This window comes from Myotis daubentonii, chromosome 8, assembly GCF_963259705.1.
Source record: "Myotis daubentonii chromosome 8, mMyoDau2.1, whole genome shotgun sequence".
NCBI classification, from domain to species: Eukaryota; Metazoa; Chordata; class Mammalia; order Chiroptera; family Vespertilionidae; genus Myotis; species Myotis daubentonii.
Genome location: NC_081847.1, coordinates 39812333 through 39825531, shown reverse-complemented (window position 1 = coordinate 39825531; position 13199 = coordinate 39812333). Strand labels below are relative to the sequence as shown.

General features: G+C 50.8%; 1 protein-coding gene across 1 annotated transcript in view; it reads right to left on the bottom strand.

Moving 5' to 3' along the window:
• Window positions 1–10130: 10130 nt before the first annotated feature.
• The window catches only part of BPI (bactericidal permeability increasing protein), a 32066-nt gene continuing 28997 nt past the window's right edge, over window positions 10131–13199 (bottom strand). The window contains exons 13-15 of the mRNA XM_059706126.1: window positions 13094–13157; window positions 12062–12138; window positions 10131–10507 (exon numbers count right to left, since the gene is read on the bottom strand). Coding sequence (XP_059562109.1) covers window positions 10469–10507; window positions 12062–12138; window positions 13094–13157 — 180 coding nt within the window. The 3' untranslated portion in view covers window positions 10131–10468. The remainder of the gene's footprint in view (window positions 10508–12061; window positions 12139–13093; window positions 13158–13199) is intronic.

Genomic DNA, 13199 nt, shown 5'->3' with positions numbered 1-13199 from the left:
GGAGGGGGAGGCACAGGGCCTGGAACCTGCTTGCGACACAGCCGGGGTCATGGGTCAGACTCAGATGCCAGTTGCTGCTGCCCCAGGGTCAGAGGGTAGGTCGGCCCGGCCCCAGGTGACAACATCTGTCCACCCGCTCACACAGAACCCCGTGAGCATTGCTAGGAAGGCTGGGGGGAATGACGCTCAGAGAGGCTGGCACATGCTCAAGATTTACACCCAGGCCCTACCCGGTTTGGCTCAGTGGACAGAGCGTCGGCCTGCGGACTGAAAGGCCCCAGGTTCGATTCCGGTCAAGGGCATGTACCTTGGTTTGCAGGCACATCCCCAGTGGGAGATGTGTAGGAGGCAGCTGATCGATGTTTCTCTCTCATTGATGTTTCTAACTCTCTATTCCTCTCTGTAAAAAAATCAATAATATATATATATATGCCGGGAGCCGGTCCATGCTTGCTGTTTCAAGGGACCTGGCATATATGGCATACTGTTCTTAATATGTTTGCTCACCTTCTTGGCACTATGTGTTTTAACCAAGGTCTCTGAGAAAGGTTGTTTTCCCCAGGTAGGGATTTTCCCCTGAAGTTAGGGAGGGAATAAAACCCCTCAACTAAGTGCCAGGCGGGTAATTAATCCCTTTAACTACAAACAATCATGCTTAAACTACATAATCTTTTCTCCCTGGAATGGAGATAAGAAACGCCCTAACCTTTGTAATAGAGATTGATAGGATTGAATCAACTGGTATAAATACAGTTGTAACAAGACAGAAACAGACAGAACTCAGAACACAGAACTAAGGACACAGGGCTTGGAAGACAGGACCAAGAGAGACAGAGCCTAGCGGGAGAACATGGCAATAGACCCTGGACTGAACCTGACTATAGAACATGGCAAGAGAACCTGACTAGAACCTGAAGACCGAACCCGGCTGGAGATCTCAGACAGAACCTGGCTGGATCTCCGAAGCAGAGCCTCTCTGGAGATCGAGACCAGAACTTGGCTGGAGATCCTGGCTAGGCTGCTGATCAACTGAACGCTGTCTCCGTGTCATTCCTTCTTCGCCGACTCCGTCTACACCTTTGGGGACCCCTGGACCTGCTGGGGCTGGACCCCGGCATATATATAATTTTTTTAAAAGATTTATACCCAGGAAAGGGCAGAGCTGGGACTCAAAGCCAGCCTGGCGCCTCCAGATTCTCTCCTCTTTATACTCCACTCTGTTTAACAAAGAACCGTCCCCACCCCCATGCCCACCCCGCCCTGGGAAAACAGGGTGGTAGTAACATTTCAGGAAGGTAAGTAACAACGGCAAGTCAGTAAACACCAGCCACCTGACCCAGCGTTACAGAGCTAAGTCAGCGTGCAAACCTGTCGCTGCTCCAAGGTGCCCGTTGCTGTGCTACATGAAACAGGAAGGAGGAGGGGGACCGACCTAAGGTGTCCCACCAAGGGGCACTGGTGAAGCTAACGATGAGACAGCCATGGAAAGTGAGGCTGCAGCAATCAGTGAGTTTCTTGATAAGGAAGGAGGGCCAGGAGGGGTCGGTTTCTCATGGCACCATCGGGTGAGGTTCTGTTCTTTGTTCTATTTCCATGTTTGCCAATCAGAAGAATTCTTAGCAAGGAGTTATGAGAGATTGTCTCTGGTTGGATGGGCAAAATTATAGGTATTTAAAAAAATCCTTTTGCCCTGGCTGGTGTTGCTACGTGGTTAGAGCGTCGGTCCGTGCACCAAAGGGTCTTGGGTCTGATTCTCACTCAAAGGCACGACGTACCTGGGTTGCAGGTTTGATCCCTGGTCAGGGCGCATGCAGGAAGCAACCAATTGTGTCTTTCCCAGATGGATGTTTCTCTCCTCCTCCCTCCCGCCCACCCTTCCACTCTCTAAAAAACAAACAAACAAAAGTCAATGGAAACAATATCTTTGGCTGAGGATTAATCAAAAAATATATAAATAAATAAAAATAATAAAAATCTTTTTGCTTGTTGGTATTTAAAATTTTTATTGGGGGCATGGTTCTGGGTAATAGTGTATTTGCAGCAAGTAAAGGTGATGAAATTTCATTTGGGAAAACAAAATCTATAGTAGGGGTTGTGCTAAACTCATTGGGGTCCCCAAGGACTCCCTATCTTTGTGAGTTTTGTTCTACCCTCACCTCCGGGAAGCCTTCCCTAGTCTCCCCCAGGTTTTCCTGGATTAGAGAAAGGCCCTCTCTGAGGTCCCAGAATCCTCTGCACTTTCTCCACCACAGCATTATCCATTCTCTGCTGTTTCCTAATTGTGGTCCTTTAAAAATACGGACAAAAATTCTTTGCTACTCCTCCCATCAAAAGCTGCAGTCTGGGTGCCCGCCCTGGAAACTGGGAGGTCATGGTGACTGCCTCAACCAATCAAACGGGGTGGGGTGACAGTGTCTTCCCGGAGGGTCACAAAAGGCACTAGAATTGGGAACTCCCCACGTGGAGCACACAGCCCAGGTGCTCCCTCTCAGCTCCTCTGTCCTCAGGCTGTGGTTCCTGAGGTCCTGGCTGTCGCCCCAGCAGCCCAGGTGCTCCTGGAGGCAGGATGGAGAGGACTCAGCCATCCTGGGGGCTTCTGCTTCCTGGGCTCAGCCTACCGGGGTGGGGACCGGCCCTTTGCTGGGAATCAGGAAACCAGTGTCCCGACCTGGCTCAGCCCTGCCTGGCCTGTGACCCTCAGCAAGCCTTGTGCCCTCCAGTGCCCCAGTTTCCCTCTGTCAAATGAGGACAGAGCAGGTGACTCCCATGGGCCCTTTCACCCTTGGAGAGTGTGAGAGTGAGGACCTCATGGGGACACAGAGGTTTGTCTTCTGGTGGCAGTTGGAGGATGTCCCAGGCTGAGCGCCATTTGTGGGTGCTGGGGGAAGTCCCACGGCGGCAAACATTGGACCTTAGATCTGCCCTGGCCGGCGTGCCCTGTGGCCTCAGGCCAGGCCTCCGCTGCTATAGGGGCTCCCCCTGCTCAAGGTGCCTTGGTGACCCAGCAGGGGCCCCAGCAGCAGTGTGACCCCAGTGCTGGTCAGAACCCCCAGGCCTTTCTCCTACCAGGCTGTCCACTCACTCCTATGAAAGCCACAGCTGCCACCACCCTGTCACCAGGAAGTCCCATAGCAGTGAACATGCTCCCCCTTTCAAAAGAACAATATTTACTGTGTTCTGATTACAAAGGTTGAAAAGAATTTAGAAAACCCAGAATTTGGAAACCACAGTGCTCGGAATGCTGAGTGGATGGAGGAGGTAATTGTTTTTGCAGTGGTTCTCAACCTTCCTAATGCCGCGACCCTTTAATACAGTTCCTCATGTTGTGGTGACCCCAACCATAAAATTATTTTCGTTGCTACTTCATAACTGTAATTTTTCTACTGTTATAAATCATAATGTAAATATCTGATATGCAGGATGTATTTAGGCAACCCCTGTGAAAGGGCCGTTCGACCCCCTAAGGGGTCGCGACCCACAGGTTGAGAACCGCTGGTTTAAAGAGTGAATGAACATAAAGCAGAACATAGTGCAAGGTGAAGGGTGTGGACTCTGGGGACAGATGGCCTGGGTGTGAACCCTAACTCGCCCACTGGGTGCTTTGGGCACTCCGTGACTCAGTTTCCCCACCTGTAGTTGGGTTCAGCCACAGGTGGGCAGAGAGTTCTGGCTATGATGGTGTCACCCCTGAGCCCCTCACCAGTCTCCAGCCCTCACTGGGCATGGATGCCCCGACTCCATTTTTGCTCTTCAAGCTTAGGGATGCTAGCTTTGTTAAACTGCATTTAAATATATAAAATAAATATCAAAAATATAAGTCTTTGTTTTACTATGTTTGCAAATATCAAAAAATTTCTATATGTGACACGGCACCAGAGTTAAGTTAGGGTTTTTCAAAATGCAGGCACACCGAGCTCAAAAGGTTCGCCATCACTGACATAGGATATACTAGTATAAATATATCAAACTTCCTTCACCAGTTTCCTTAAGCCTTTCTCCCAGCCTCTTCATTTGAATCCCAAGAGCCATCTGAGCTGGATTCCGGTTTCCTGTCTGGACCCTGAGCGACACAATCAGCTCATGGATCTTTTGTAGCAGGCGCCTTCCTCTTGTGGAGAGCTCTGAATTCTTTTCCAGAGCCTGCAGGTCTTGTGCGGGGACAGTGGGCTGGGAGAGAGAGAACTGAAAATACACAGAGACGAATGCCACCAAGGGAGTCTCGGGCGGCCACTGAGAAAGCCTTTGTGGAGAGCGGACATTCTGCTGGATCTGGAAGGCCACACGGAGGTTTTGTGGGGGAGGGACCTGCTTCAAGTGGGGAGCACTGACAGCAAAGAAACCTGGGTCTTTGTCTGGGCTCCTCGCCTGATGGGCTGTGTGACATGGGGCAAACCATGCCCCTCTCCGATCCTCACTTTCCCTCCAAGTACAGATGACGGTGTTGGACCAGGACAGAATTTCTTGAATCCTCCAGGGCTCCTGTTTATTTATTTTTAAATGTATTTTTATTGCAATATAATTGACCTATAAGGGTAAGGTATATCACGTGTTGATTTGATATATTTATACTAGTATATCCTATGTCAGTGATGGCGAACCTTTTGAGCTAGGTGTGCCAGCATTTTGAAAAACCCTAACTTAACTCTGGTGCCGTGTCACATATAGAAATTTTTTGATATTTGCAACCATAGTAAAACAAAGACTTATATTTTTGATATTTATTTTATATATTTAAATGCAATTTAACAAAGAAAAATCAACCAAAAAGATGAGTTCGCGTGTCACCTCTGACACGCGTGCCATAGGTTCGCCATCACTGTCCTATATAATCCTATATAATAAAAGCCTAATATGCAAATTGACCAAACAGCAGAACAATTGGTGGAACAACTGGTTGCTATGATGCGCACTGACCACCAGGAGGCAGACGCTCAACACAGGAGCTGTCCCCAGCCTGCAGTCCCCAGGCCAGCCAAGGTGGGTGCCAGTGCGGGGGAGTGGGGGGCTCCCCCAATCACCCCGTCAGTCTCCCCACAGATAGGCCCTGATCACTGGCCAAGCCTAGGGACCCTACCCATGCACAAATTTCATGCATCAGGCCTCTAGTTGTAATATGATGGCCGCTATAGCATGAACCAACACCTCTATCTGTCGCATAATTATCATTTTGGTTTCGGGGGTGGAAACAATTAAAATCTAGTCTCTTGGCAACTTTAACATCCATAATACAGTGGTGCTGTCTCCGATCACTCTGCAATGTATTGGATTTCCAGGACTTATTTATCCACTGGTTCTAAGTCGCCCTGAACACCATTTCTCCTACTGCCCCACCCCTCGTCCTTGTAACCATCAGCCTACTCTCTGTTTATATGAGCTTGGCTACTTAAAATTCCATATGTAAGTGAGATCATACCGTCTTTGTCTTTCTCTGTCTGACTTATCTCCCTTAGCATAATGCTCTCAACTTTCATCCATGTGTTGCACATGGCAGGGTCTCCTGCTCCCTCGTAGCTGCGTAGCACTCGTTGTATACACATACCACACAACTTCTGCATGAGAGAAAAGGAAACCCCCGTGAACTGTTGGTGGGACTGTACATTGTTGCAGCCACTATGCAAAACAGTATGGAGGTTCCTTAAGCAGTTAACAATAGAACTACCATGTGATACAGCAATTCCAGGGCTGGGTATTTAGCCAAAGGAAATGAAAACAGGATATGGATGAAATATCGGCACCCCCATGTTCATTACAGCATTATTCACAATAAGATCTAGAAACAACCTAAGTGCCCATGGATGGATGAATGGATAAGAATGTGGTATAGCCCTAAACTGTTTGGCTCAGTGGATGGAGCGTCGGCTTGCGGACTCAAGGGTCCCAGGTTCGATTCTGGTCAAGGGCATGTACCTTGGTTGTGGGCACATACCCAATGGGGAGTGTGCAGGAGGCAGCTGATCGATGTTTCTCTCTCACCGATGTTTCTAACTCTCTATCCCTCTCCCTTCCTCTCTGTAAAAAAATCAATAAAACACATATTTTTTTTTTAAAAAAAGAATGTGGTATATATACGCCAGGGATCTTGTTTAAATGCGAATTCTGAGCCAGGAGATTCCCTTGGGGGCCAGGACTCTGCATTTCTAACAAGCTCCCAGGTGGTGCTGATGTGGGACCTCGCTTCGAGTACAGGGGCAAAATGAGCTCCACGTTCGCAGTTCTGTGTCTCTGTTCACTTCTGTTTTCAGTGCACTTTCCCCTGGCGGTGCCCACACTCCTGAGAGCATCAGCTCTCGCTGGAAGACAAAGATGTTATGAAGACCTGCAGTTCTGGATCTCTGTAGGGTACTTTGAATTCCAGGCTTTAATATTGTTGGCAGCCCCTCTCCTAGGCACCCCCCCCTCTCAAACACACACACACACACACTCACATGAGCCCTGAGGCATGGGGATGTACAGAAGAAAAATAGGAATGTCAGTGACAATCCAGTGTGGTTTGAAGCTTGTGTATCACCTACTTGAGATGCCAGGAGACCCCCTGGAGCAGGGCTGGCCAAATGGATACACCGCCCCTCACCCCAGGGGGACCCCGAGGAACCTGAGAGCCCTCCCATCTCTCCCTCCCATCCCCTTGGCCCCTGCAATTGGCAGCATCTAAAATCCCAGCAGTGGCCTCATTTCACTGGGTCTTGATAGCTTTGGGGACCCTAAGGAGCTTCTGTTAAAATGAAAATTTCTCAGCCAGAGCTTCTTTAATATTTGCCAGAGCTCGCTTTATTGGATTCCTTTCCCGGAATTCCAGAGGGCCCCTGCTTTTACAGATGGTGAAACTGTAACCGAGAGGGGGAGAAGACTGGCCCAAGTCACACTGTGGGCCAGCCCTGAACCCTGCTTTCTGGCCAGCCTGCGGTTCCGATTCTTGGGCTCAGGCCCCTCCGGGCAGGCAGCTCAGGATTATACTTTGAGAATTACCGACATAGTGGCTTTGAGTCACTATGAATTCAGACATGAATTCAAATCCTAGATGATTTTGAAAGTAAATATTTACTGAGCGTCTATTATATGCCAGGCATTGGGACTGCAACTATGGCAAGTCCTCATAGTATAGAGAGAAGGATTTACTGGATTTACTGATATTTAGAGCTAACTTTGATTGCTATGTGTCAGGTCCTAGGCCCACAGGTTGCACATATATTTGATCCTCATAACAACCCTGTGAGGTTGGTATTCTTATGATTCAGATAAGAAAAATCCAAGCCCAGAGAGTTAATTGCCCAGGTTCACACAGCTGATAAATAGCAGAGCTGGGATTTGAACCCAGAGTGTCCGGGAGCACAGCCCATGCTCATAACCACCATGCCATGAGCTTATTAATGATACCACCGATTCCTCCCAAAAACCTCACACCAAACACAAGGGCGAGGTTTTCCCTCTACTTTCAGAGGAAGAAATAGGGGATCGGAGAGGGTAAGCACCATCTGGACAGTTGTGCAGCCGTGCATAGCTGGGTTGACTTTTGAAACTAGGGCCCGGTGCTCCCTAGCCCAAGCTCTGAGTGACCTCGAGCGGGCCACAGCACCTCCCCAAACCTCAGACTCTGCATCCGGAAAATGGGGACCCCTTGTCTACTTTCAGAGTCGTGAGGATTAGATGAGATAACAGATGTGAAGAGACTAGCCCAGGGCTGGGGCACTCATGGCCTCTGAGGGGATGTGGCAAAAATGCTGAGCACAGCGTTAGTCTCCGCACGGCCCTCCCCGCGCCTCCCCACAGAGGGCACCCCTCCATCATATTTAATGTCTCCCTTTCCAAAAGGAACCCCAGAGGGCAATGCTTGACCCCCAAAGGAAGCTGATTAAATGGAGAGCTTTTAGGAATCCGGAGTAGGCAATTCTTTCTGCTTTTTAACAGCTTTATCGACATATATTTCACATACCGTAGCACTCGCCCATGTAAAGGGTACAGTTCAGTGGTTTTTGCTGTATTTACAGACGTGTGCAACTATCCCAGTCATCTAATCCGAGAGCGCTTTCAGCACTCCCCGAGGAAACCGCCCGTCAGCAGGCCTCGGAGCGGCACCGCCTCTGGGAGAAGCCGCCCTGACAGCGGTTTGTAGGCAGCCTGGCAGATGAGTTGGGTTGTCTTGGGGAGTCCTCAGATCACACCCCCAAACAACTGCCTGTTTCTCAGCCACTAGAGAGCGGTCCCCAGGGCACAGTGTGTTCCACTCACCAGTCCTCAGGCTCAAGAAATACTGCCTTTTTTTTTTCTATAGAGTGGAACGGGGGCTGCCTGAGTGTTTTGGAGAGTAGAGGATGGGGGAGGGGAGGCAACTGTGTCCAAAGAGAAGGTGGGAGATGAGGTGAAGGTTCAGGAGGCAGGGCTGTGTCCCTGTACTTACCAGCTCTGCTCCCGATTCCAACCAGAGGGGTCTTTTAAAAACGAGAATTGGATTGCGTCATCCCCTGCTCATCCGTGTTGTGTCCCCACTCATGCTCTTCCTTCCAGCCCCACTGGCCGCTTTTCTGTTCCATTTCAGAGCCTCCGCTAGGCAAGTAGGAAAAGGCGCATCCTCTTGGTGGGCAAATTAGAGAAAGGATTGTGTCCCCCCAGCCTGACACCTGTCTACAGTGCAAACCGGTACAACTGAACTTGGTAGTTCTGCCTCGCACGTCCCAAGCATCAGACACACAAGACTTTGACACCTGGGAGGAGTGGAGAGACCATGGGCTCTGAGGGCAGAGGGTGGGAATCCAGCTCTGCCACTTGCAAGCTGTGGACCCAGGGAGAGTGACTCAATCTAAGAGGACTGGCCACTTCCCACTTTGGGGGTGAGAGTGCCGCGGGATTAAATAAAATCGCTCCTGTGCTGTGCTTGATCAATGACCCTCCCTTCCCCTGTGGCCCCAGAGCCTCCACCTCCATTTGTCAGAGGATTGATGGTGTTAGCAGAAGTGTGTACATTTTTCTTTAAAAACACCTTTTATCAGCTTTTTCATCACGACAAACACTTTTGTCTATTTTTGTTATCGCCCGCCTGGATGAAGTCTGAACAACAGATTTCTAACTTGTGCACACCCCCTTCCACTCTTGCCCCTCCAATGCTTTCAGAAGTCACAACAAAACATTTTAAAAGCTAACCCTGGTCATGTCACCCCACATCCCACTGACTGCTTCAAACTCTTCCTCACCCTTCTGGTCTCAGACCAGATGTCAGCAGCTCAAAGAGGCCTTCCAGAAATGCTCAATCAATTTGAAATAAAATGTTGTTAGAGCCCATCTAATGGCCTGAGGCTGCCACACCTGCTGTTCCATGGCTGGAACTATCCTGAAGCCCGGAGGAGGCTCACTAAGAGTTCAAGGACGGTCTGGACTGGTGACCCGGCTTCCACGCCAGCCTGGACAGTCATGGGGAAGGGCTAATTGCAGCTGAAAATGCGATCGACTGAAACCTTCAATGGCCTCTGTCCCCTGGCCCAGTTCTGCTTTGGGCCCAAGGGCTGGGCAGGAGAGGAGAGCACAGGCAGCGGTTCTCAACCTGTGGGTCGCGACCCCTTTGGGGGTCAAACGACCCTTTCACAGGGGTCGCCTAAGACCATCGGAAAACACATATATAATTACATACTGTTTTTGTGATTAATCACTATGCTTTAATTATGTTCAATCTGTAACAATGAAATCGGGGGTCACCACAACATGAGGAACTGTATTAAAGGGTCACGGCATTAGGAAAGTTGAGAACCACTGGTCTAGGGGGACCATCATCCTTGGGCCCAAGTGTGGGGCAGGGAAAACAGGCTTTGCAGGATAGCTGTTCAACAGCGACACCAGGTGGCAGTGGCAGGAACAACAGCCTAGCGGACCCATCTACGCAGCACTCTGATATGAGAAAGCAAGACTCCCTTTAGTGTCCAAAGGGGAGCAATGGCGCTTCTTGCTAACAGAGGCATGTGGGGGCCCAAGGTCGTAACTAGAAAAATGAAGAGGCGACTGTATCTGTGCTGTACGCTGATGCCGCAGGCCATGCTGACTACAGCCAATGAATGAATGAATGGACATAAAACAAGAAACAATACCATCACACAGAATTCCACGTTTAAAAAACCCCAGGTGTTTCTCTTTTTCGTTCGTGTGTGTGTGTGTGTGTGTGTGTGTGTGTGTGTGTGTGTGTGTGAAGCACAAAGAGACATATTGTGGTTACGCAACTGAAATGCAATTCCTGGCGGAAATGTCTGGCAGGCTTAGCTTTTGAAAGAAGCTCATAATCCCTAAAATACACAGCACACACTCTCCCAAGCAGCAAGGCTCTCCATGCTTAGGTCATTTCTGAACCTGAGTTCAGAGACGTTCGCAAGGGTCTCTGGGTCAAGAGCTAGAGGGGGCGCCTGGAGAAAGGTGGCCCGCGGGCCTGTCGGGAACAGTGTTGACAACCCCTCAGCGGCTGGTGTGCTGACAGCCCCGCACGGTGGCGACTTCAGTTGTAGAGAACATCTGCTCCAAACAGCAGGAAGTTCTAGGAAGAGACACAATGCTGTCAACAGCTGGAAGCACACCCCTGTGGTGAGGGTGGGGCTGCCGGGTTGTTAGAAGAGAACTTTGGGAGAGGGCAGAGTGGTGCTGTCCGCTGACGGAAAGGCGGGAGTGAGGGGGCACTCGGGTCGCGTCTCTGGGGTCTGCACATCACAGCGCCCCTGAATGTGTTGGCAGCTCTCAGATGTGCAGACCCCTGGCAGCTCCGGGGCCTTCATTTGTCACCCGGGCCTCATGGCAGCTCAAGGGAGCCCTTGTTCCAGCCAAGGTTGCCAACCCACTTCCCTGCTCCTGCCTGCCCTTTACTCAGAACTTTCACAGATGAAGAAATAAAATGGTGCCGTGGATCATTATTTCTTTTAAGGATGAACTTGGGGAAAGGTGGGCAAATAGGAGATATGTTTTCTCTGCTCTCTCATCTACTTTTCTCCAGTCTCTTCGCCCTACTAGCTCCCTAGTCTAAAGAGTTGGGGGTTGCTTGGATGTTGGGAATGAGGGAGGGCAAGGAATCTGGGTGGTGGGGGTTCCCATGGGGCCAAGAGGTTATCAGGAAAGACAATGACTAAGGTAAGGAGGGCAACAGGAGGCGATGGTTTGTTGCAGAGCGATCAGCTTCGCTGGGACAGGCTCGGGCCTCGGGGTGGCATAATGGTGGCTGCTGAGCCTGAGCTGATGGCCGTGACCAGGGAAAGCCCATAGTGGGGAAGGCAGAGCCTGGGCAGGAACCTGGGGAGCTCCCCCTGGGAAGGAAGGGGAAGCAGGAAGCAGCAAAGGGGACTGAAAGGCCCAGGGAGAGGCGGCTGGCAAACAGGGAGAGGGGGCTCTTTGAAGCTAAGAAGAATGCTCCCAAGAAAGGGGTAAAGAGTGCCCAATGCCGCTGGGGGTAGGGCTGGGGGTCGGGCTGGGGGTCGGGCTGGGAGAAGGAGGCCCGGACTGGTATCTGAATTCGCCAGCCACTGACCAGGCTTCATACCCACAGGCGTGGAATGACGCCGATGCAAAAGAGGAGGCATGCAACAATAATTAAATGCAGCCGCAGAGGCTCTATGGCACCGAGGGAGTTCCATTTTTACCAGGTGTCAGGTGCGAATGATGCAGCCAACAGTTAAAAGCAGGGACCTGGCCCTGGCCGGTGTGGCTCAGCTGGTTCGAAAAGTCGCTGGTTCGATTCCTGGTCAGGACACATGCCCAGGTTGCAGGTTGGCTCCCTGGTTGGGGTGCATATGGGAGGCAACCAATCAATGTTTCTCACATCCATGTCCCTCCCTCTCTCACTCTCTCTCTCTCTCTCCCTCTCTGTCTAAGAAAATCAATTAAAAAATATATGCAGGGGCCTGGCTTTGGATCTGAACTTCATTAAATAGCCACGTGGCATTTCTGAGTCTTGGGCTTCCTTCTCTGTTTATCAAGAGCGCCCACCTTCCAGGGGTGCTGTAAGGGTAGAAAGTGCTTGGCACGGGGCTTGCATAGGGAAAGCTTTTCAGCACCAGTTGCGGTTGTGGAGGAGACAGAGTGAAAAGAGGCCTTTGGGACTCACCTGGTAAGACTGAAGCACCAGGTTGAAGAGCTGGACGTGGGTGGGCAGCGGGAGAGGGTAGCCTTTCTGCAGCCTCTCTGCAACGGAGGTTCAGGAAAGGATCAGGGAGGAGACGGGAGGAGATGGGGCCAGGTGGGCGGCCTCCCTGGACTGGAGAGAAACCTGGGACCCTCGCATTCCCACCCATCACCCAAGCTCACGTCCAGGACCTGAGCAGGCCTTCTGACCGCGATCACCTGCTGAGGGTGAGCACCCTGCTGGTGGGCACCAGGCCTGGTGGCAACCAGGGGGCGCTGCTCACACGGGTGTGGATGGCCTGTGGACATGTGATTGGGGGTATCTACTTGTGGTTGCAGGAAGCCCCTCCATGTTTAGGATAAAATCAGAGATGGGCGGTGGCCAGGGATCAGCTCTCCGACACCACCACGTTCTGAACTGGAACTCAGGACGATGCTAAATTCAAACCTGGTCTCCTAGGTCATTATGAAGCTACATGTGTCAAGGTGGGAGGATGAGTCAGACTCTATATAATAATTTGTTGCCTTCATTTATTATTTTTAATAGTCTAGTCACATGCTATGTGGGCCTCTCTGTGTACCATCGCCCCTGGCTATGCCAACGTTAGCGGCAGGCTCACCAGTGTGGTGAGCATAAGACCTTAGCTGGGACCCTTCTCCCCTGGCCTTCCTCCCAGAGTTGGAGAAAGGCCAAGGGCTCTGGCTTCAGAGGTGGGATGAAACCCAAGCTCCATCTCTCACCTGCTCTGTGGCCTGGTCATTCAACTTCTCTGACCCCCTCCCATGAAAGCAGGAGATATTAATAATCCCCCACCTCATAAGGATCAGATGGGCCTTAATAAGAATGCCACCCACGCGGAGTTCCGTTTTCTTCATCCCGAATCTGGGCCAGGTGCCACCTGAGGTGACCACCCCTCAGCCCCCACACTTGGAGCCAGGTGTTAGGTGGCTCTAAGAACTATCCCTACTACTTCTCCCAGGACTAAAGCTCAGGTGTTTCGGCAAAGCTCCTTACCGTTAACCTTGGGAAGCACAGTCGTGGGCACAATGTAGTTCATGATGGTCTGCAGCAGCTCAACCTGGAAACCAGAGGAGAACCGGGCCCAGGTCAGGCATGCAGG